Source organism: Oncorhynchus mykiss, chromosome 8 (genome assembly GCF_013265735.2).
Source record: "Oncorhynchus mykiss isolate Arlee chromosome 8, USDA_OmykA_1.1, whole genome shotgun sequence".
Lineage (NCBI taxonomy): Eukaryota > Metazoa > Chordata > Actinopteri > Salmoniformes > Salmonidae > Oncorhynchus > Oncorhynchus mykiss.
In genome coordinates, this window is record NC_048572.1 from 52,872,542 (window position 1) to 52,896,498 (window position 23,957).

The following is a 23,957-nucleotide window of genomic DNA, read 5'->3' on the forward strand; positions in this document are numbered from 1 at the left end:
AGAGGAATAGAGGAAGCATGAATATGGTAGCTACATGAAGTTGCTAAGACAACATTGAATGTAGCCAAAGGTTAAAAGGTCCCCTAGGAAACGATGACCAACACTTTGGTTCTTAATAACACCTCCCTGGCTTTTTCATTTGTTTTCATGTCAAACAACACTGTATTCAAAGTGGCCGTTATTATATTCTAACTATAGAATTATAATAATCATTATATTTCCATGATCCCTACAGTTCACCCAATTGTTTTGCTCTAAATCGCAAGTCAAATTGCAATTGCGATATTTGGTTAAAAATAAGGCCTCAATTTCTTTTTTTTGCCCATATTGTGCAGCCCTACGTGGCAGTGTGGAAATGATCTCAAATGAGTGCAGAAATTGAAAATGCTGGGGGGGGGGATGTGGGTTGAAGTTTGATTGAAAAGTATAAAACAATCAGAATGCCCCGTTTGAAAACACTTAGAATGTACTGAATGTGTTGCCACCCTAGGCTCATGCACTACTTCTAAAGCAAATTTAGCAAAACATAATACCAGCATAATGTCAAATATTTTTTAATGTCTAAAAAATATAGTGATATGATATTTTGGCAGTATCGCCCAGCCCTACTTCAGCTGTGGTATTTCTTGGTACAAGGACACTCAATACGTGATACAGAACATAATTACTCATTTGACAGCACCAACACAAGTCCACACAATGCATGACAAATGCACAGAATGCACAAATAGGACCTACACACAATGAATGCACTCTATTGTGGTGAGTCATCTTCTAGGAGCTGACACTGATACATCCCAAATTCCTTATTGTGTTATTGCCTCCATTAGTTACTTTCGAGGCTGTTGGAACCTGCTGCTGTGAATTTGTGCGCGACAATGTTTGTTTTTTACCGTGTTACTGGAACTGGGGAAATGCATTATTGTGTTGCTACAGTGGATGTGCAGGGAATAGTTTCTCAAATTGATAATGGGTAAGGAGAGAAGGAATGGGTTTCTCTGCTGCTATTGCATATTCTACTAGATATTCAAAATGGGGGGGGGGGTTCTCTATGTAATATTAGTCTTAAGTGGGAACAAATTTAGCCTGACTCATTGAACCCTTATCTGATGAGAAAGGGCTTTTGTTAGCTGACTCATGGCCAATGGAATGTCACAAGGCGTCTTGGAACTATCTCCTCAGCAGCCAAGTTCTGGTTAATGTCTGCTCTTGATAACTGATGTCAGATCAGCTCCGCCTTCACTCCCAACATAACCAGCAGAATTATAAAACCATTACACAGGTCTTGGGTCAGTTGTTAAATGGCACGATGTCACTGTATACATTACATGACCAAAAGTATGTGGACACCTGCTCGTTGTTACATCTCCATTCAAAATCATGGTCATTAATATGGAGTTGGTCCCCCCTTCTATAACAGCCTCCACTCTTCTGGGAATGCTTTCTGCTAGATGTTGGTACATTGCTGCAGGGACCTGCTTCCATTCAGCCACAAGGGCATTATTGAGGCCACGCACTGATGTTGGGCGATAAAGGCCTGGCTCGCAGTTGGCGTTCCAATTCATCCCTACGGTGTTCGATGGGGTTGAGGTCAGGGCTCTGTGCAGACCAGTCAAGTTCTTCCACACCGATCTCGACAAACCATTTCTGTATGGACCTTGCTTTGTGCACGGGGGCATTGTCATGTTGAAACAGGAAAGGACCTTCCACAAAGTTGGAGGCACAGAATCGTCTAGAATGTTATTTTATGCTGTAGCGTTAAGGTTTCCCTTCACTAGAACTAAGGGGCCTACCCCGAACCATGAAAAACATTATACCTCCTCCACCAAACTTGCACTATGCATTGGGGCAGGTAGTGCTCCCCTGCCATCCGCCAAACCCAGATTTGTCCGTCAGACTGCCAGATAGTGAAGCGTGATTCATCACTCAAGAGAACGTGTTTCCACTGCTCCAGAGTCCAATGGAGGCGAGCTTTACACCACTCCAGCCGACGCTTGGCATTGCGCATGGTGATATTAGGCTTGTGTGCGGCTGCTCGGCCATGGAAACACATTTCATGAAGCTCCCGACGAACAGTTCTTGTGCTGACTTTGATTCCAGAGGCAGTTTGGAACTCGATAGTGAGTGTTGTAACCGAGGACAGATCATTTTTACGCAATACGCGTTTCAGCACTCGGCGGTCCCATTCTGTAAGCTTGTGTGGCCTACCACTTCGTGGTTGAGCCATTGTTGCTCCTTAACGTTCCCACTTCACAATACCAGCACTTACAGTTGACCGTGGCAACTCTAGCAGGGCAGAAATTTGACAAACTGATTTGTTGGAAAGGCACCAATGACGGTGCCACGTTGAAAGTCACTGAGCTCTTCAGTAAGGCCATTCTACTGTCAGTCTTTGTCTATGGAGATTGCATGGCTGTGTGCTCAATTTTATACACCTGTCAGCAACAGGTGTGGCTGAAATAGCCGAATCCACTAATTTGAAGGGGTGTCCACATACTTTTGTGTATATATAGTGTATGTCGAGGGCTCCCCTATCTGTGGCTGACCTGGGATCAGGCATTTGTCTTGGGGAGTGTTCCCCTGTCAGCGCTCCAGGAGTGACATCACCCTGCTTGCTATTCAGTGACTCAGCACTTGTCGGCCGGCCCAGCGTGGGCTGTGGAGAGGAGGAGGCCGTTGACTGGTCCTGACCCTCGACCAAACCCCTCTCCTCTGGAGGGAAGCCCTGGTTCACAGGCACACGCGTGGATACACACTCAGATGCACACGAGATGCGCGCACACACAGATGATCAAATGTCAGTCTGGACTGCTTTAGTGACTGCAATTCACACACTGATGATCAAATGTCAGTTGGGACTGCAATGGTGACTGCAATACATTCTATACACACACACACAACATGGCTGAGTATCCACCATCTACATTTGCATCTGCTGACATTCCGTCTATCTGATGTTGAACACAGTTCAGTCATATTTTCTGAGGAACCTTGCGGACCCGTAATCATTCTCATTAGCATCAGACTTTATGACTGGTGTTGCCTAGAGCAACCTGACGTACTCTTCTTTCATCTCCCCTATTTAAAGCAACCACGGAGATTCGCTGCCAGCTTAATGGATGATTAAATGAATCATTAGGCTGTGTTTGAATGAATCTGTGACACCTGAGGTGTTTTAAAGATTCTGCAGAGACCCCAATGTTTAACAGGATGCACTTCTCATTAAGGTGTTGTGTGATAATTGAATGCTAACTGGTTAGTGCTGTTGATTGGTATAGGCTTAGAGCTTGTCAGCTGTGGTGCCATTTCAATGTAGCGTTGCAGGGGGGGATGTGATGCTATGGGGTCAAGTCAATTCCACTTTCTAAGCTTTTGTTTGGACCTGTTATTGCTCATTTTTAATTTTACCAGAAATATTAAATTTAGCCCTCAAACTGTCACGAGCCAACAGTAAGAGCCAGGAAAAGCCAGTCAGGCAGGTTTTACCCCACGTGTGTGATGAAGCGAGTGTTCCCTCGGCTCTCTTTGGGGTATAGAGGAGGTGTTCCGCTCAGCAGCCATTCGAGCCCAGGCACGAAAAATCAGTGAGCTCATGCCTCAGCACCGCAGCTTGACTGAAATTATACACTTTTGTTTTTGTGAGTGAGTGGGTTGCACACTCAGCTGGAGACCCAACAGCTCATTGGGCAGGAGGAGAGTATGGAGCTCCTGGGTGGTGTTCATTTGGGTTCACCGTAGCAAAACACTGACAAAAAACACGGAGGGACGACCTGAAGTCGTCCAGCACAAAACGCTTCATTTTCCGTAGCAATTTTCTTCTGTTTTGTGCCTGATGAATAAGACCCCGACTTTAACTGCTCTCACAACTGTGACGAAACACCATGAGCGACATCGGAGGCATTGAGCAAAAAGGGCCTCTCAGTCATACCATAAACAGGCATGTCGTATTTGCATTTACAGTACCGTCACATGTAGTTTTCAGCAAGTTCATGCTTGTTTTACTCCGGAGACTGCCACGGCGGGTTCCCCTAACTTCTGTAGTTCAAAACAAATCCCAATGCTTTAAGGCATTTTGTCACTTCCTCATATTAGGGGTGGGCAACTCCAGTCGTTGGGGGCCGAAGTGGTGTCACTTTTTCCCCCCATCCTTAGAAAACGCAGCTGATTAAACTAATTGATTTTTAGTTGATTATTAGAGTCCTGTTTGTTAGCTGGGGCAAAAGTAAAACCAATTAGGCCCATCACCTGAAAGTGTAAAAACAAGAATTCATCTCCAATAGTTTTCATACCGACAGGCCTTCTGTTTTTACACAAATTGAAATCCCTAGCTTGAAAGCGACTGTTTTTCCTGGAAACTGTGCAGTGCAATTTTCAATGAGCTTCACCCCCCTCACCATTTGAGTGACAGCTAGCAAGATTCACACACAGCAGAGCAAACTGTATAAATGATGGGTTAAGAAAAAAACAAATTGCACCAGAAAAGCGTGAAGCTGCAGCTGCGCGTTTAGAATGGTTTGAACTTCTCAACACGAGGTGGAGACAAACTCACCTCACTGGAACGGCTGATTAGCTATCTTCTAAATCAGATTTAAGTAGGACCATCCTGTTACTCTGCTCAAACCATCGTATTACGCTACTCTCATCAACCCATTAGGGAACCATCGATACGGCTGTCTAGCCTATCTTCAAAGAAGCATCTTCAAGAGCGAATGGAAAGAAAATCAACTCTGTTCAGGATTACAAGACAAGTCACTGTATACCGGACAACTACAAAGAAGGACAAAAGTAGAAGAGTTGTTAGAACCATTTCAGACAATCAGATCCTTACAAGCGTGCCTCAAAAAGGCCCAGCCCCCTTTCCAAGGCTGCTCCGGTCACCGAGAGATCACTGGCGAACAAAAGCATTTCACATAAATACATTCATGATATCTTGCTCAAAGCGGGCGGTGGTTCGTGTGCAAAGTATATGGTTATTGTAGGTGAAAGTAGTTTCTGAATGTGGCAATGTTAAGTGTCTCGTGTCCCTCTCTCACCCTCTCCATCTCTTCTTTAACAAGCATCCATGCTGTTGTCATTCCGCTAGGGACCTGTTTTCAGCATATTACGTCTCCAGTCAATAACCGGTGCAGCGTGTATGTTTATCCTGTGTACCCATTTTAATTAGCTAGTAAATAAATAATTCAACTAATTTGTGTAGTATTTGTGTAGTAATCATAAGTAAGGCTCAGGTTTTTGCAGATGCAAGGTTACGACTGTTCAGAATGATGATATGATATGAGGTTGTGATTAATAAGTTGACAGTTTATAGATGTGATAGGTAAAGACCTTTTTTTAGAGTTTAATTTGGGAGATGGTAACTCTGTGGTGCCCTAGATCCTAATGAGTTAATTGTTACATGATTCATTTAATAGGGTAACAACTAAGTCAACAACTAGTTAATTAGAAAAATAACAGACTTCAGATTAATGTTAAAGTCAAGTCACGCCATTTTCGGGGCCCACTTAAGTCTCGTGACCACTACTTTCAGAATTACTGGCTAAAAGTAGTGATCACCGATATGGCATTTTTGGCCGCTACCAATATCCAATATTTTCCTTGTCAAAAAAACAGATACCGATAACTGATATTTTAAAAAATGTAGTACCCTTTTAAGCATTCTAGTACAGTTAAATAGTTAACACACACACAGACGCAGCGGTCTAAGGCACTGCATCTCAGTGCAAGAGGCGTCACTGCCATCTTGGGTTCGAATCCAGGCTGTATCACATCCGCCCGTGATTGGGAGTCCCATAGGGCAGTGCACAATTGGCCCAGCGTCATCCGGGTTTGGCTGGGGTAGGCCATGATTGTAAATTAGAATTTGTTCTTAACAGACTTGCCTAGTTAAATAAAGGTTACACACACACACACCATACTGACCAAAAAGTTATTTTGTTGGCATTTAAGTATGTCCCCATTACCAGTAAAGCATAATCAAAACCTATTTATTTCAGTTATTTGCTGTGCTGTTTTGTTGTTCATTTGTTCAGTTGTTTCATTCTTAACCATGATTTCTATGAAACTCCGTTTGGGTCTTTGACACTATTTGACGTGTCAAATAAGCTTGTTGACCAATCAGGACCTGAATATGACTGCACATTCCATAATACATTAATGCGTTAATACATTTTTTACATAGTTATTACACATTGATTACACTATCACTTGTATTTCATATGTCATAACAATTCATCGATATGTATGCTATGATGCTGGTAAGTTGTCTCGCGCACCTACAGTGCTGGTCATTAAAAAAAAGCTAGATAGCTCATGGATGCAATCAATGTTCTGCCCCAAAAACATAGCAAAACGACATAGTCCATTTCAGTAGCTATCGTTAGCTAGCTAACTATATAGCTTGGTGTCATCATCTAAAATAACCCTAATTTATTAGACAGTTCTTATTTGATTAATGGTGGTCGGACCATCTATGTGAAGCTAGCCACAATAAGGATTAGCCACATAAGTGGACTTTGGTTAGCCTTCAAAATAAAAGTATGTAATTGACAGTGATGCAAATGAATACAAATAGTATAATTATGACATAATTGAATAGATCATACTAAATGAGGTTGGAATGTTGTCATATAAAATCGACAAAAGATAATAATTTGACAAATCTGTTGAATTCACACTGGATGTATTAGACTTTAGAATTGCATTGGGGGCATCCTTATTTCACTGTACAGCCTTATCTATGGATTGCGTATCAATGACATGGGGTATCGGTCTACTCCGTGACACCCAGAGAACATTTGCATCATAGCTCTTATTGTGGGACTCTGAAACAACTGTGAATTGAGCCACATTTATTGTCAACCTATGTGTATTGAACACTATTCCAGAGGGAAAACAATACTGCGTGGATGTCTTGGAGTCTGATAACTCTGAGGAGGACGTTGGGAAAAATATATTGGGTATTGAGTAGACTGTTATCCCATTTCATTGATTCCCAATCCTTAGGTAAAGCTGTACAGTGCAATATGAATGTCAATACCAACAATCGGCTAACTGGGGAGGTGATTTTACAGAGTCACAGTCTCGCGATAAGAGCTACAACGCTAATATTTGCGTAAACTCTTCAGTTGTGTTCTGTGGGTGTCACAGAGTAGACTGATGCCCCATTTAATTTCTTCAGATTCCAACCTTGTTTAACATTATCTAGTCTAAATATGGTATGATTCCAACAATTGTAACATTCTGCATCACTTTCAAAGAGGTACTTTTATTTTGAAGGCAAACCGCAAATTCCACTATTGTGCCTAATCCTTATTGTGGCTAACTTCACAACACATAACCCAGTGCGGTCGAGCCTCACTAGTCAGATGATGTTAGCTGGCTACTTATAACTTTAGCTTTGGGCAACAGGGTTAAGTAGTTGACTAGCTATTTATTTTCATGAACTGAAGCGCAATTTCAATAGGCGAACAACAAGTGGCTACCTAGCTAATACTTACTCACAAGGATTCCTAAATCATTGCTAAGAATAGTGAAAATTACTGCAGTTTCTACTGGTTATTGTTTTCAGGATGGTTATATTGGTGCTAGCTAGGGACCAAGCTAAAGCTAGCTAGCTAGCTAGCTACCCCAGAAGTTGCAGTCAAACAAATAATGCTTTATTACCAACGTGGTATTGTAAACACATCGTTCATGGCTGGTGTTTGCTTGTTTGCAGACTTTTTTGTACAGCTTTGACAGTGCTACTGATAGTAGTGGTGGCACATCGCTTGCAGGTGCAAATTCAGAACACACAACATTCTAATAGAACTGTGTTATTTGACATGTAAAATTAAAAGCTTATTTAACATGTCAAATAGTGTTATTTGACTTGTATCTTTTTTGACACGCAAAGACCCAAACGGCGTTCGGTGACGCTAATAGCAGTGACGCTATTACTGTGTAACTCTGGTAGGGCAACATCTGAACGATAGCGCACTTGGTAACGTTAGTGTGTACCGGTGCTCGACCAGTCGCGAAAATCAACATCACTCACGACAGAGAACAGTTGATTGTCAAGGGCAATGAATCCCATTATCTCAAAGTTTTTTACTCTTTCAAATGACTGCTCGACTTGTTGACTGCTCAATCCACACAGCAGACATTGTGTGCTAGGTTAGGAATGCTGTGTTGCACGTGTAGCGCAAAATTTTACGTGGCATCATTACTTCATGTACCTACGTTATATACAGTGGGGCAAAAAAGTACAGTGGGGCAAAAAAGTATTTAGTCAGCCACCAATTGTGCAAGTTCTCCCACATAAAAAGATGAGAGAGGCCTGTAATTTTCATCATATGTACACTTCAACCATGACAGACAAAATGAAAAAAAAAATCCTGAAAATCACGTTGTAGGATTTTTAATGAATTTATTTGCAAATTATGGTGGAAAATAAGTATTTGGTCAATAATACCCTTTGTTGGCAATGACAGAGGTCAAACGTTTTCTGTAAGTCTTCACAAGGTTTTCACACACTGTTTCTGGTATTTTGGCCCATTCCTCCATGCAGATCTCCTCTAGAGCAGTGATGTTTTGGGGCTGTTGCTGGGCAACACAGACTTTCAACTCCCTCCAAAGATTTTCTATGGGGTTGAGATCTGGAGACTGGCTAGGCCACTCCAGGGCCTTGAAATGCTTCTTACGAAGCCACTCCTTCGTTGCCCGAGCGGTGTGTTTGGGATCATTGTCATGCTGAAAGACCCAGCCACGTTTCATCTTCAATGCCCTTGCTGATGGAAGGAGGTTTTCATTCAATCTCACGATATATGGCCCCATTCATTCTTTCCTTTACACGGATCAGTCATCCTGGTCCCTTTGCAGAAAAACAGCCAAAAAGCATGATGTTTCCACCCCCATGCTTCACAGCAGGTATGGTGTTCTTTGGATGCAACTCAGCATTCTTTGTCCTCCAAACACGACGAGTTGAGTTTTTACCAAAAAGTTATATTTTGGTTTCATCTGACCATATGACGTTCTCCCAATCTTCTTCTGGATCATCCAAATGCTCTCTAGCAAACTTCAGACGGGCCTGGACATGTACTGGCTTAAGCAGGGGGACACGTCTGGCACTGCAGGATTTGAGTCCCTGGCGGCGTAGTGTGTTACTGATGGTAGGCTTTGTTACTTTGGTCCCAGCTCTCTGCAGGTCATTCACTAGGTCCCCCCCGTGTGGTTCTGGGATTTTTGCTCACCGTTCTTGTGATCATTTTGACCCCACTGGGTGAGATCTTGCGTGGAGCCCCAGATCGAGGGAGATTATCAATGGGTCTTGTATGTCTTCCATTTCCTAATAATTGCCCCCACAGTTGATTTCTTCAAACCAAGCTGCTTACCTATTGCAGATTCAGTCTTCCCAGCCTGGTGCAGGTCTACAATTTTGTTTCTGGTGTCCTTTGGCAGCTCTTTCATCTTGGCCATAGTGGAGTTTGGAGTGTGTCTGTTTGAGGTTGTGGACAGGTGTCTTTTATACTGATAACAAGTTCAAACAGGTGCCATTAATACAGGTAATGAGTGGAGGACAGAGGAGCCTCTTAAAGAAGAAGTTACAGGTCTGTGAGAGCCAGAAATATTGCTTGTTTGTAGTTGACCAAAAACGTATTTTCCACCATAATTTGCAAATAAATTCATAAAAAATCTTACAATGGGATTTTTTTTTTTTTTCTCTCATTTTGTCTGTCATAGTTGAAGTGTACCTATGATGAAAATTACAGGCCTCTCTAATCTTTTTAAGTGGGAGAACTTGCACAATTGGTGACTGACTAAATACTTTTTTGCCCCACTGTATTTAGTCAGCCACCAATTGTGCAAGAAAACAAAGCATGTAGAGGTCTGTAATTGTTATCATAGGTACATTTCATCTGTGAGAGACGGAACTTAAAAATCCAGAAAATCACATTGTATGATTTTTAAGTAATCAATTTGCATTTTATTGCACAACATAAGTATTTGATCACCTACCAACCAGTAAGAATTGCTCAAGCCAGCGCATGTCCAGGCCCGTCTGAAGTTTGCCAATGACCATCTGGATGATCCAGAGGAGGAATGGGAGAAGATCATGTGGTCTGATGAGACAAAAATAGAGCTTTTTGGTCTAAACTCCACTCGCCGTGTTTGGAGGAAGAAGAAGGATGAGTACAACCCCAAGAACACCATCCCAACCGTGAAGCATGGAGGTGGAAACATCATTCTTTGGGGATGCTTTTCTGCAAAGGGGACAGGACGACTGCACCGTATTGAGGGGAGGATGGATGGGGCCGTGTATCGCGAGATCTTGGCCAACAGCCTCCTTCCCTCCATAAGAGTATTGAAGATGGGTCATGGCTGGGTCTTCCAGCATGAAATTGACCCGAAACACACAGCAGGGCAACTAAGGAGTGGATCCGTAAGAAGCATCTCAAGGTCCTGGAGTGGCCTAGCAAGTCTTCAGACCTGAACCCAATAGAAAATCTTTGGAGGGAGCTGAAAGTCTGTATTGCCCTGCGACAGCCCTGAAACCTGAAGGATCTGAAGAAGGTCTGTATGGAGGAGTGGGCCAAAATCCCTGCTGCAGTGTGTGCAGACCTGGTCAAGAACTACAGGAAACATAGGATCTCTGTAATTGCAAACAAAGGTTTCTGTACCAAATATTAAGTTCTGCTTTTCTGATGTATCAAATACTTATGTCATGCAATCAAATGCAAATTAATTACTTAAAAATCATACAATGTGATTTTCTGGATTTTCGTTTTAGATTCCGTCTCTCACAGTTGAAGTGTACCTATGATAAAAAATGACAGACCTCTACATGCTTTGTAAGTAGGAAAACCTGCAAAATTGGCAGTGTATCAAATACTTGTTGTCCCCACTGTAGGTATGCACTTTGACATTGGTTTTTCACATCGGCATTAAACGAGACATCGGGCCAATACCGATGTTGGCATTTTTAGCTAATATCGTCTGATTCCAATATGTTCACCGATATGTCGTGCATCCCTTGCTAAAAGTATACAAAAGTATCAGAGAATCACTTTTTAAAGTTTTAATAGCCCAGCTTCAAATCTTCCCTTCTGATCTTCTACCTTGTTTTTAGATTGCCCTTTGACCCCGGACACCCCGGCCAGCGAGATAAGGATGTGCACCAGCAGCAGCCGCCTGGCCGCCCTGAAGAAGCAGAACGACATTGAGCTAAAGGTCAAGCAGGGGGCGGAGAACATGATCCAGATGTACTCCAATGGCTCCTCTAAGGTACGCCCTCTAACCTTTTGACTTTCACAAAGCCATTTTCAGTAGTGAACTCAGGGGACATGTTAATTTGGGCTCTCAACTTTCTTTCTTTTTTTAAATGAGTGTCTTATTGGTCAAGTGCAGGTAGTCCCTCCCTGCAGTCTCTTGTTCACTTGACAATTCTTGTAAATAATCAGGTAGTGTTTTTCCAAAGCTTAAGAGACCACAAAAGCCATTCAAAATATTTGAGCTCAGTTGCCACCATTTTAAATATGCAGGAATGCAAACTCGTCACTTTTCAGCGACGTTAGCTATTTTGATCCCAAAATAGGCCATTGTGTAGATCTGTAAACAAAAAACTTTTGGGTGTGGAGGTCTGACGAAGAGTGTATCCCCCATTGAGCTATAAAAGAGAGGCGCGAACAGATTGTTTCCCTGTGTAATCACTACTTCCTCTCTTGAAATGAATGACTGAGCACAGAATGCGTCCTACAAATAGAATATCAGAGTTCAGAGTGTAATTCCAGATACAGTGCCTTTAGAATGTATTCACACCCCTTGACTTTTTCCACATTTTGTTATGTTACAAAGTGGGATTTAACTGTCATTTTTTTTGTCAACAATGTACACCAAATACTCTGTCAAAGTGGAAGAAATTATATATTTTTTGTATTAATGGAAAATATAACACTATCTTTATTTAGATAAGTATTCAACCCCCCTGAGTCAATATATGTTAGAATCACCTTTGGCAGCGACTACAGCTTCCTGGGTAAGACTCTTTGCACACCTGGATTGTACAATATTTGCCCAATTATCCTCAAATTGTCAATTTCTGTCTAGTTGATTGTTGATCATTGCTAGACATTCTTTTTCAAATCTTGCCATAGATTTTCAAGCCAATTTTAGTCAAAACTGTAACTAGGCCACCCAGGAATGTGTTTTAGGTTATTCTCTTGCTGAAAGGCGAATTCGTATCCCAGTGTCTGTTGAAATGCAGACTGCCCGTGCTTAGCTCTATATGGTTTCTTTTTAACCTAAAAAGAAAAACATAACATGATGCAGCCACCAACATTCTTAAAAATATAGTGGTGACGTGTTGTGTTTGCCCCAAACATAACGCTTTGTATACTCTCTCTCTCTCTCTCTCTCTCACATATATTTATTTATGTAGCCAACCCTTATGCTGAGGTAGACTACCTAGTTAGTTGCCACCAACCCTGCACAAACCCGTGGCTAACTCTGCTGCTGTACTTTGACTTTCTGGTTGTTCTGATCTCTCTACCTCATTCACTGCTGCCCAAACCTTCTTTTTTTTGCCACTGTTTTGGGAGTAGTTCAGAATATCCAGACTCTGGCTGAGTGACAAGCGTTTTGCTGAGTGATGACAGTGACATCTAACCGGTGCTGTAGGGGTGGGAAAAGGGGTCAAGGGACTTGAGTGGTCCACTGCGTTGGGATATCTCGACCAGTCACAACAGGCACTACGTCACTCCAGGGGCTTCTTGCAGTGCCTACTGCCTAGCGCAGTATATATATATATATATATATATATATATATATATATATATTTTTTTTTTTTATCATTAAAATGTCAGTATATATTTTTATACTGCAAAGCGCAAGTGGTGTGTGGTTATGGAAACTCATATTAGACCTGGAAGCCCAGGTCTAATGATGCCACTGGGCCCGCGGGCCACCCCCTTTTGTAGGCCCGGCGATCAATTTCCCCCCAAAACATTGCATAAAAAAATAAGTTCTCAGTCCGAGCCTCAACTTACAGTTGAGAGATTTAGAATAATACAATACACAATGCATCAGCAGTTTCTCTGGTTATGCATCACTGACAGTCACTGACAGTCACTCAGTTGGCCCATGTCAGCTAAAACATTTTTGATCGCTAAGTTAGTCTAGCCAGCTATCTAACCTATGTCAGAATTACAGGAAATGAGTTATACAATTGCAAAATCCTCTCTCCGCCACGTGGAAAAATGTGTAGAATTGCAGCAAACTTGCTTTAAAACAACAACATTTTCTCTATGTCCATGGCAAAATGTGTAGAATTGAGGCAAACTTGCTTTAAAACAACAACATTTTCTCTATGTCCATGGCAAAATGTGTAGAATTGCAGGAAATTAACTTTAAACACTTTACTTTCAATTAGAGCCCTCAAAAAGCTAGGGCCAGCTCTGACTGCATGTGTGGGTATGGATGAGGGTACGCAGACCCGCGAGCCACTGCGGCCCCCCTCATGATGATTTGAGATGTTTTTGTTGTGGCCCTCACCCCCATCAAAGTTCCCCATCCCTAAAGTTTAGAATTTTGGCGACCCCAGTGCTAAAATCAGCCATAGCTGACCCTGTGTGAGCTAACCTCTGTATAATAAGGTGTGGAATGTATGTTGGCGACCCCCGGTCAGTGGTCCCCTGCCAGAGCGCTTGTAGAGATTGGCACCATCCTGTGGGAAATAGCAGTGCCTGATGTCAGCCAGGAAATGCCTGTCAGACGGAAGCCTTTCCTGCCCGCTACACCGGCATAGCATGCGCCGCCGCCAGAGGAATTCTGGGTGGAGTTGACTAGTTTACTCCACGGACCAGTGTGTGCATGCTTCGAAGGTCACTGATAACACAATGACATTCTACTATAATCTGTAGTGAATAACTTTTTCCATCCGCACGGTGAAAAATGTTGCTCCAATTAAAGTTGTGATTTGAAGAGAAATAGGCTACTTTTGTAGATGTGGAATTTAGGTCAAGTGTGTTGTTATTTTATCCATGTTTTCCCATAAAGCTGTTAGTTACCCTATATGCTAGATGCGGACAGTTAGCCAGTATACTAGATGCGGACAGTTAGCCTGTATGCTAGATGTGGACAGTTAGCCTGTATGCTAGATGTGGACAGTTAGCCTGTATGCTAGATGTGGACAGTTAGCCTGTATGCTAGATGTGGACAGTTAGCCTGTATGCTAGATGTGTATACCTATTAGTGATAGTGTGTGTTTAAATTTTTCTAACAGGACCGGAAATTGTTAGCGACCGCTCAACAGATGCTCCAGGACAGCAAAACAAAGATCGAGTTCATCAGGATGCAGATCCTCAAAGGCAGCCAGGCCAGCGAGTTGAGCTTTGACAACAACGACGTCATGGGTGAGAGAGACACACACACACACACCTGCCTGTGACTCATTGAGTCCTTGGCCTCTCCTGTCCTGTGTAATCCCCTTTGACGCATATGGACACACAGTGTTTATTTGAGAACGACTACATTGCAGTCGAACTACGCAGAATTGCTGATCTACAAATGACCTTCCTTCCGAAATAACTATTCATTATGTGATCAAGATGAGCGATTCTGCTGAAATTGAACGCCGAAAATGTGCTGATAGACTGAACGTCCTCTTTCTCCAGCCAAGCCCATCATCAGCCCGTTGGACCTACGGGTGGAGGAGCTGTGTCACCACGCCAGGATAGAGTCAGCCGTGGCCGAGGGTGCCAAGAATGTCATGAAGCTCCTGGGCTCTGGCAAGGTCACAGAGAAGAGGGCACACTCAGAGGTACAGACCAAAGCCATACATGAGTAAGAGTGCTGATCTAGGATCCCCCCCCCCCCCGTCTATATAATTATGATCTTAAAGGCTCAACTGATCCTAGGTCAACACTCCTACCCTGGCCCCAAGAACAATTAGACCAAAAACGGTATTCTGAAGCTATTGCTAAACAACTCACTGCTCAACAAACTTATACCCAAAATGGGAGCAAACACTTTCAAAATGGCTGGGATGAACTCAAGGATTAAAAATACCTTTTCTGTTTGTTAACGTGTTTTTCCTGGATCATGCTCTGTAAAAACAAGTATGGGGAGCACCGTTTCAGAGCTTTCACCCGTTTTGTGCCTACTGAAGATTTTCCTGTTTTGACCTTTGACCTTGCTGTTCTCCCCAGGCCCAGGCCCGCTTCAACGAGTCCAGTCAGAAGCTGGACCTGCTTAAGTACTCCCTGGAGGAGAGGCTGAGCGAGCTACCCAAAAACCACCCTCGCAGCAGCAGCATAGTGGAGGAGCTGTCCCTCATGGCCTCGCCCACCCTCAGCCCGCGCTCCAGCATCATCTCCACCCAGAACCAGTACAGTACCGTGGCCAAACCCGCCGCGCTCACAGGTAACGGGCCGATAACCCACAGCAGTGGTCACTATTTTCATGCTGTAAACCTCTCTGAATTTAGGTTTGAATGTTAACTTGGGATATGCGTGCTTAATGTTACGATACTGTTAATCATGTATTAATGTCAATGGAAGATTTGTGCAAAAAACTTTAGTTGTTCACACGGAGTTCAAGTTCTAGCGTTTTACATACTGGCATCTGGATTTCAGTCTTTTAAAAAAGTATGCCGTTACCAATATATCAAGACAGCAGACCTGCCAACCTGCACGCATTTTGCGTACCATGCACGCAATTTCAAGGTCAAAGCACGCTGGTACGAAAAACAACCCTAAAATAGGCTTCTAGTTGGCACATTGTGGTTTTGAAGTTGGCGCTGATCCAATCAGAGGACTTGACTTGACAAAATCTCTAACTCTCCACTCCGGACCAACCCCTGTAGTTGTTGTCCTATCAAAGATGGTGGATAAATTAAGAGAGATCATTGTTTATTGTTGGGGGAAAAAAATATGTGCCTGTTTACTTAAGGGGGTGGCTCTCCCATAGACATTAATGCAATGGCAGCTGGGTCTGGTCAAGTTAGTTCATTCCTCATCTGTCTCTGGAACTATTTTCCTCCCTTGAGCTGGTTGGCAGCTCTCTACCTCATCCGTTGATACCACTGATGTGTGAGGAAAAAGGGGTAGGGAAAGTGGAGAACAAACTGTTTGCCAAATACATTTTCCAAAGTTGTATGCGAGTGTCGCGCACATAACCACTATTATTTCATAGTTCGCTCCTTAGCTAAGGCGTCATTACAATGAAGGTAGTTAGCTATTGCGTTGTTTAGTCAACTAAGCAAGAGCACTTTCTTGCCCGCACATCCTTTGATCGTCGCAACGGTAGTAGGCGCGAGCGCCTTGACGAGCAAGGGAACGGCGCGATGGTGAGGTAGTTCAGTGCGTATTGCTGCGTGGATGAAACCGACATGGCAGAGAGAGCTGTTCCACTACTACCATCCTTCACAGAAAGTTATGTTAGACTGTTTAAAGATTAGTAGCCTATGTTAATTCATCCATTCTTAAATCTATTCTTAATCTGTCCTCTTGATGTGGTTGTATGTCAACAGTAGGCTGCTAACGATGTGATAGTAGTCAGTGATGATGACGAGGCATGTTGAATGAATGGCAGCCTAGTAGTCAGACCTAACTTGATGGATGAGGTCAGAGATTGACCTCATATAGGCCTATTTCAGTTGTTTCATATTCCAAATAGCCTACTGTAAACTAGACTACTACATTGCATCTGGTAATTGAATTATTTAGAATTTTCTCCCCAAACACAATTTCAGCAGCCAATTTACATTTTCACTAGACTATCCACATAAAGACACCTATTCATTAGAATAATCGTTACCCTGAAATGTAACCCCATTGATGCCACCTCAATTCAATTTAGGCTCAAACACGAGACTTCTGTGTCGGCTAAATTGTTTGATATAATTTAAGGGTTGACTATCCCCCTCCGGACCTTTCCCCTACCTAACCTTAGGCCTACATCAGCACCACCTTGTTATAAAATGTTTGTCCATTTTTAAACGTATTTCTAGTTAGCTACTGAAAATCAGCCAATTACCAGGTACCCTGTCTGTCTAATAGTCTACCATTTCTACAGAGGCAGTCTGCTAACATCATTATCAGGTAAAAAAAATGTGTGTTTGCCTATGATTTGAGCAGTGTGGGTGTCGCACGCACGCCGTCATGGGTGCCGCTGCCTCGCTGAAGTGGTACTCATAAAAATGGTTCTAAGTTGGTAGATCTTGAACAGTATTTCTGTACTACTGTGCTTTGCCCATCTCCTCAAAATATCTTGTCTTCCCCAGGCACATTAGACGTCAGGCTCATGGGCTGCCAGGACCTGCTTGAGAACGTTCCAGGTCGTTCAAAAGCCGGTTCCGTGCCACTGCCTGGCTGGAGCCCCAGCGAGACCCGCTCCTCCTTCATGAGCCGGGGGAACCGCAACCGAGGCGCCAGTGCACGGAACCTCTCCAAGAGTGAAGATCTCTCTTGTGAGTCTCCTAACACCAGCAGTCTCTCCTACTATCGTTCACTTGACTGCAGTTTGTCAACGTAACCAACTTTAGTGGGCAAATGCTCACCTTTGATGGCCACCTGGAGAAGTGTGCTCTGAATGGATGAATCCCGGTTTTAACTCTACCGGGTAGATGGCATGTATGGCGTTGAGTGGGTGAGTGGTTTGCTGATGTCAACGTTGTGAACAGAGTGCCCCATGGTGGCGGTGGTGTTATGGTATAGGCAGGCATAAGCTGTGGACAACAAAAACAATTGCACTTTATCGATGGCAATTTCAACGCAAAGAGATACCGTGACGAGATCCTGAGGCCCATTGTCGCGCCATTTATCTCATGTTTCAGCATGATAATGCAGAGCCCCATACACAATTCCTGGAAGCTGAAAATGTCCCAGTTCTTCCATGGCCTGCATACTCACCAGACATGTCACCCATTGAGCATGTTTGGGATGTTCTGGATCGACGTGTACGATCGAGCGTGTTCCTGTTCCCGCCATTATTCAGAAACTTCCCAGAGCCGTTGAAGAGGAGTGGGACAACATTCCACAGGGCACAATCAACAGCCTGATCAACTCTATATGAAGGAGACGCGACACTGCATGAGGCAAATAGTCACACCAGATACTGACTGGTTTTCTGATCCACGCCCCTACTTTTTTATTTATTTTTTATGGTATATTTGACCAACAGATGCATATCTGTATTCCCAGTCATGTGAAATCCATAGATTAGGGACTAATACATGTATTTAAATGGACTGATTTCCCTATATAAACTAACTCAGTAGTTTTTGAAATTGTTGTATGTTTTTAGTCAGTGTTGTTGCTTCTGAAATGGCAAACTATTCCATATATAGTGCACTATTTCTGACCAGGGCCCATTACTGACGCAGCTATATGCATACTTGACAACAACAAAAAACACATTAGAGAAACCTGAAACCTGTCCAGTGACTGATTTTCCCCTGCCATCATCCCCTCGGCTTAAAGAGTATGGATTGTAGCAAAACTATAAATAGACAGAGCCACAGCACTCTTATGTAGTTTATCCTAAAGAAAGAACACCATGTTCATTTAATTGGAATGTCATTTGAACAATGTATGTATGAACAATACTGTAACGTGTCGATTTTTGACTGGAAATGATATTTCATCTTTGTGTTCCTCTCCAGATGAGATCAGTGCTGTGCTGAAGTTGGACAACACAGTGGTGGGACAGACCAGCTGGAGACCTGTCAGTAACCAGTCATGGGATCAGAAGTTTACACTGGAGCTAGACAGGGTATGACACACAGACAGACGTACTTTTTCTGTTCTTTTGATTAGTGAATGATGGTATACTTTTGCCTTTTTTAAATACCCTAGTTGTGTGCATTTCTTTTCACTTATTGTGCTTGCTAACTACTATGGGTACATTTTCTTGATGGAAAAGAGCGCAGATCTGGGTGAAAGAAATATAGCAAAACCTCATCTGGCAGCACAATTTCAATTTGGGTATTTTCAACAACAATGTGTTTTACGGAGACTACTATTTATGCATTGCTCAGCTCACCCGACGAGTTAACTAATCGCCTTCTACTAATGCACATTGTTGAAGAAAGGTTTAAATTCAATCACGCTGCCACATTCTAATGAGGTCGATGGTATTTGTCTGCACAGATCTATTTGCACCATGAAAATGTCACATGGGTTTTAACCCTGCTTGCATATGCGTGTGCTTAACCTTGTGCGCGTTGTTTGACCTGCAGTCTCGTGAGCTGGAGATCTCGGTGTACTGGAGAGACTGGCGCTCGCTTTGTGCCGTCAAGTTCCTGCGACTTGAGGACTTCCTGGACAACCAGCGTCACGGCATGTGTCTCTACCTCGAGCCCCAGGGAACCCTGTTTGCAGAGGTAGCCCGCTTTAACACTACACCAGGGTTGTGTTCAGAGCAGACTGAAACAGGGAGGGACTACCTCTGGACCTGTACAATTAAGAAATGTTCCGTCTTTGTTTTCGGTGCTAGCGGTTTAAAATGTGTTCCATTGCTCGCCCTAATGAACATGACCCAGTTATCGATACCCTCCTATGATGAAGACTGTTTACTTGGTAGGCCTAACTATTGCTTTTTGTTCAGGTCACATTTTTCAACCCTGTCATTGAGAGGCGACCCAAACTGCAGAGACAAAAAAAGATATTCTCAAAGCAGCAAGGTAAATCATTGTTTTCTGAAGAAGAAATATATATATCATAGGGCCCAAAGTAGATTACATTTTGTTTGATATTCAACAGGAAGCATTCGTTTTTATTATATTAGTTTTTATTTCTATTAGTTTTTTTAATTTTCTTTAAAATTCTGTGTTAATTTCAGTTTTCAGACCTGATTTGCTTGTTTCTATTTAGTTAAAGTTGTATAAAAAATGTGTTTATATTTAGTTTTTATGTTATTTAGTGTTAGGGACAGAGAGCATGCCTGGGAGGCGAGGGAGAATTTGTATTGTATAGTGTTTTGTTTTTTTGGGAAGTCACTTCTTCCAACTAGGGGGCAGTAATACAATGTGCAAGTGACGTCTTCATACTTCCGGTTCCTGTCAACTAATCTTTTGAATGGGCTTGATGATTATATCATCATTTGTGAAAACGCGGTCATTTTAAGATGTACAGTGCCTTCGGAAAGTATTCAGACCACTTGACTTTTTCCACATTTTATTACGTTACAGCTTTCTTCTAACATTTATTAAATTCAACAATTTCCTCAACAATCTACACACAATAGCCCATAATGACAAAGCAAAAACAGATTTTAGAAATGTTAGCAAATATAAGTATTCAGACCCTTTCGCCTCCCGAGTGGCGCATCGTCGCAGTGCTAGAGGTGTCACTACAGATCCTGCTTCAATCCCAGGCTGTGTCGCAGCCGGCCGTGGCCGGGAGACCCATGAGGTAGCGCACAATATGCCCAGCGTCGTCCTGTTTAGGGGAGGGTTTGGCCAGCCGGGATGTCCTTTTCCCGTCACGCTCTCTCGAGCGACTCCTTGTGGCAGGCTGGGCGCATGCACGCTGACTTTGGTCGCCAGTTGTACGGTGTGTCAAGAAGCAGCGTGGCTTGGCAGTGTTGTGTTTCGGAGGACGCATGGCTCTCAACCTTCGCTTCTCCCGAGTCCGTACGGGAGTTGCAGCGATGGGACGAGAGTGTAATTACCAATTGGATATCACGAAAAGGGGGTAAAAAATACACAAAACAAACAAGTATTCAGAACCTTTACTATGAGACTTTAAATTGAGCTCAGGTGCATCCCGTTTCCATTGATCATCCTTGAGATGTTTCCTCAATTGATTGGACATGATTTGGAAAGTCACACACCTGTCTGTATAAGGTCCCCCATTTAACCAAGCATGTCAGAACAAAAACCAAGCCATGAGGTCAAAGGAATTGTCCGTAGAGTGCCAAGACAAGATTTTGTCGAGGCACGATCTGGGGAAGGGTACCAAAAAACATTCTGCAGCATTGAAGACAGGAAGACAGTGGCCTCCATCAATGTTAAATGGAAGATGTTTGGAACCACCGAGACTCTTGTTAGAGCTGGCCGCCCAGCCAAACTGAGCAATCAGGGGAGAAGGGCCTTGGTCAGGGAAGTGACCAAGAACCCGATGCTCACTCTGACAGATCTTCAGAGTTCCTCTGTGGAGATGGGAGAAACTTCCAGAAGGACAACCATCTCTGCAGCACTCCACCAATCAGGCCTTTATGGTAGAGTGGCCAGACAGAAGCCACTGCTCATTTAAAGGCACATGGCAGCCCGCTTTGAGTTTGCCAAAAGGCACCTAAAGACTCTCAGGACATGAGAAACAAGATTCTCTGATCTGATGAAACCAAGATTGAACCCTTTGGCCTGAATGCCAAGCGTCACGTTTGGAGGAAACCTGGCACCATCCCTACGGTGAAGCGTGGTGGTGGCAGCATCATGCTGTGGGGATATTTTTCAGCTGAGACTAGTCAGGATCGAGGCAAAAATGAACGGAACAAAGTACAGAGAGATCCTTGATGAAAACCTGCTCCAGGGGCAGTATTTCATTTTTTTTTATACATTTGCAAAAAATCTAAAAAACAGTTTTTGCTTTGTCATTATGGGTTATTGTGTGTAGATTGGTGGGGGGGGGGGGGACTATGTAATCAATTTTAGAATAAAGCTGTAACATAACAAAATGTGGAAAAAGTCAACAGCTCTGAATACTTTCCGAATGCACTGTATATCAAATTATTTTCATGTTTGTGGATGAATTCTCTTCTGCCAAGATGCCTTTTAATAACGGCCCAAGTGCAGTCAAAAACATGATTTTCTCGTGTGTTTAAAACATATATATATTTACACACTCTGCAATTGGAATAATGTGCGACAATGTGGGCAATTCTTGAGAAATTGCCTTATTGTCCTTACCCAGAAATGATTTGATATTGAGATTAAAATGGCTGCGTTTTTTTGCGCTTTTTGAAAACTATTCAAAAAGCATACAAAAGTTCAAAAACTACAAGGCTACTTCCTGGTAAATTACGCCACTTTTGTAGGGTATACACAAGGGGTGCGCTCAGCAGAACGCAACGTTTTGGAACGTTCAGATAGAAACAGCCTATGTAGAACAAACCTGTCTCTTTGACATGTAGAATAAGGAATCACATCAGCTTTATTCATGGCATTTCAATCTGCAATGTTTGAGAATGTTTGGCATCTGAACGTAGCCACGGTCAGGTGAGGTTGAAATGATAAATTCAATCTCAATGTGACTTGGATTTAAAAGGATTAACACAGGGACTGGTGCAAAATGTGGAGGAAGGAAGCTTTCTCTTGCCCATGTTTACACCAATGAGGTATGGGGGTTTACACCAATGAGGTATGGGGCTTTACACCAATGAGGTATGGGGGTTTACACCAATCCAATGCTTTTTAACTTTAGTAGTACATGTAAGAAGAATCAAGTTAGCTACCCAGCAGATTTTTTTCCCCCTTGATAGCTAGTGATAGTGAAACATCACCATCTCCTGGAAGCATTTACCTGCCAGATTCATTAGCTTGTGAAACCCCTTTAGAATTTTTTGCCAAAGCCGAGGGGGAAAAAAACATAACATAATTCATAATGGTTTTTATTTTTGTTCGTTTTGGAGTCGAAGGTAATAGTTTTCAGTGTAGTTTTAGTTTTTCAGACAGGTTTGTTAATAATTTTATATTAGATTACTAAATCATTTTTTCCATGACTACTTTTAGTTTACTAGAATAACCTTGGCCCAAACAGAGAGAAACGTTATATGTTTTTATGGAACACATACATCCATTTCACTCTACTCTGAGAAATCATACAGTTGTCTTCAGTTTTCGTTGTCCACTTTGGATGGTTTAATTAGGTCTTTTACACTAAATATAGGTAATCAAATAGTGTTGAGGTGATTATCTCCATGGTCACCCGGGGTCATAAGGTCATGCATGCCCTGTAGGGGTGTTGTGAGGATTAGTGTTCCCCGTCCGGCTTTGTGACGGGTCTTGAGGTTAGTGTGTCACTTACCTGTCCTGCGTTCCCTCCTCAGGGAAGACGTTCCTGCGTGCTCCTCAGATGAACATCAACATCGCCACCTGGGGCCGCCTGGTCAGAAGGGCCATACCTACAGTCAGCACTAACTCCTACAGCCCACAGGTGCCTGAGATCGGGCCCAGCAGTCTTCCGGATTCTCCAACACCCACCAGGTATATATAGAACAGGCGTGAACGATCACACACATAGACACAAACACGCACATAGGTCCAACAGACTACGCTTGGCAACCTGGGCCACACACACACTGTCACATGCCTTCTTAAAGTCTTTATCCCACATGCAAACAGTGTGGAATGCAGACATATACAGTGCCTTGCAAAAGTATTCAGACCCCTTGGATTTCTTCACATTTTGTTACAAAAGTGGGATTAAAATGCATTTAATTGTCTTTTCTTTTTGTCTACAATCTACACAAAATACTTTGTCAAAGTGGAATATATTTATTTATTTAAATCATATCTTAAATATAGTCGTTGCATAAGTATTCATCTCCTTAGTTTAGGCAAGCCAGAATTGGCTCAGGAGTAAAATGTGGCTTAAACAAATCACATAATGAGATACATGGACTCACTCTGTGTGAAATAATGGCAGTTGACTCGTGTGGCTCAGTCGGCAGAGCATGGTGTTTGCAACGCCAGGGTTGTGGGTTCGATTCCCACGGGGGACCAGTATGAAAATGTATTAACTCACCACTCACTGTAAGTCGTTCTGGATAAGAGCGTCTGGTAAATGACTACAATGTAAAAAGTATTTTAATCTTTCAAGCAAAGATTAAACCACAAAGACCAGGGAGCTTTTCGAGAAGCCTCATAAAGAAGGGCAGTGATGGGTAACAATAACAAATCTGACATTTTAATATCTCTTTAAGCAAGTTAATCATTTTGCAGTGGATGATGTATTACACCACCCAGAAACATCAAAGATACAGTC

General features: G+C 42.7%; 1 protein-coding gene across 2 annotated transcripts in view; it reads left to right on the forward strand.

The window, feature by feature from the left end:
• Nucleotides 1–23,957, forward strand: part of LOC110530089 (serine/threonine-protein kinase N2) — a 47,299-nt gene that overhangs the window by 15,250 nt on the left and 8,092 nt on the right. For both annotated transcript variants that reach the window (XM_021612891.2, XM_021612890.2), the window contains exons 3-11: nt 11,105–11,259; nt 14,255–14,384; nt 14,646–14,791; nt 15,180–15,393; nt 17,255–17,440; nt 18,635–18,744; nt 19,211–19,354; nt 19,579–19,654; nt 23,020–23,176. In XM_021612891.2, coding sequence (XP_021468566.1) covers nt 11,105–11,259; nt 14,255–14,384; nt 14,646–14,791; nt 15,180–15,393; nt 17,255–17,440; nt 18,635–18,744; nt 19,211–19,354; nt 19,579–19,654; nt 23,020–23,176 — 1,318 coding nt within the window. The remainder of the gene's footprint in view (nt 1–11,104; nt 11,260–14,254; nt 14,385–14,645; nt 14,792–15,179; nt 15,394–17,254; nt 17,441–18,634; nt 18,745–19,210; nt 19,355–19,578; nt 19,655–23,019; nt 23,177–23,957) is intronic.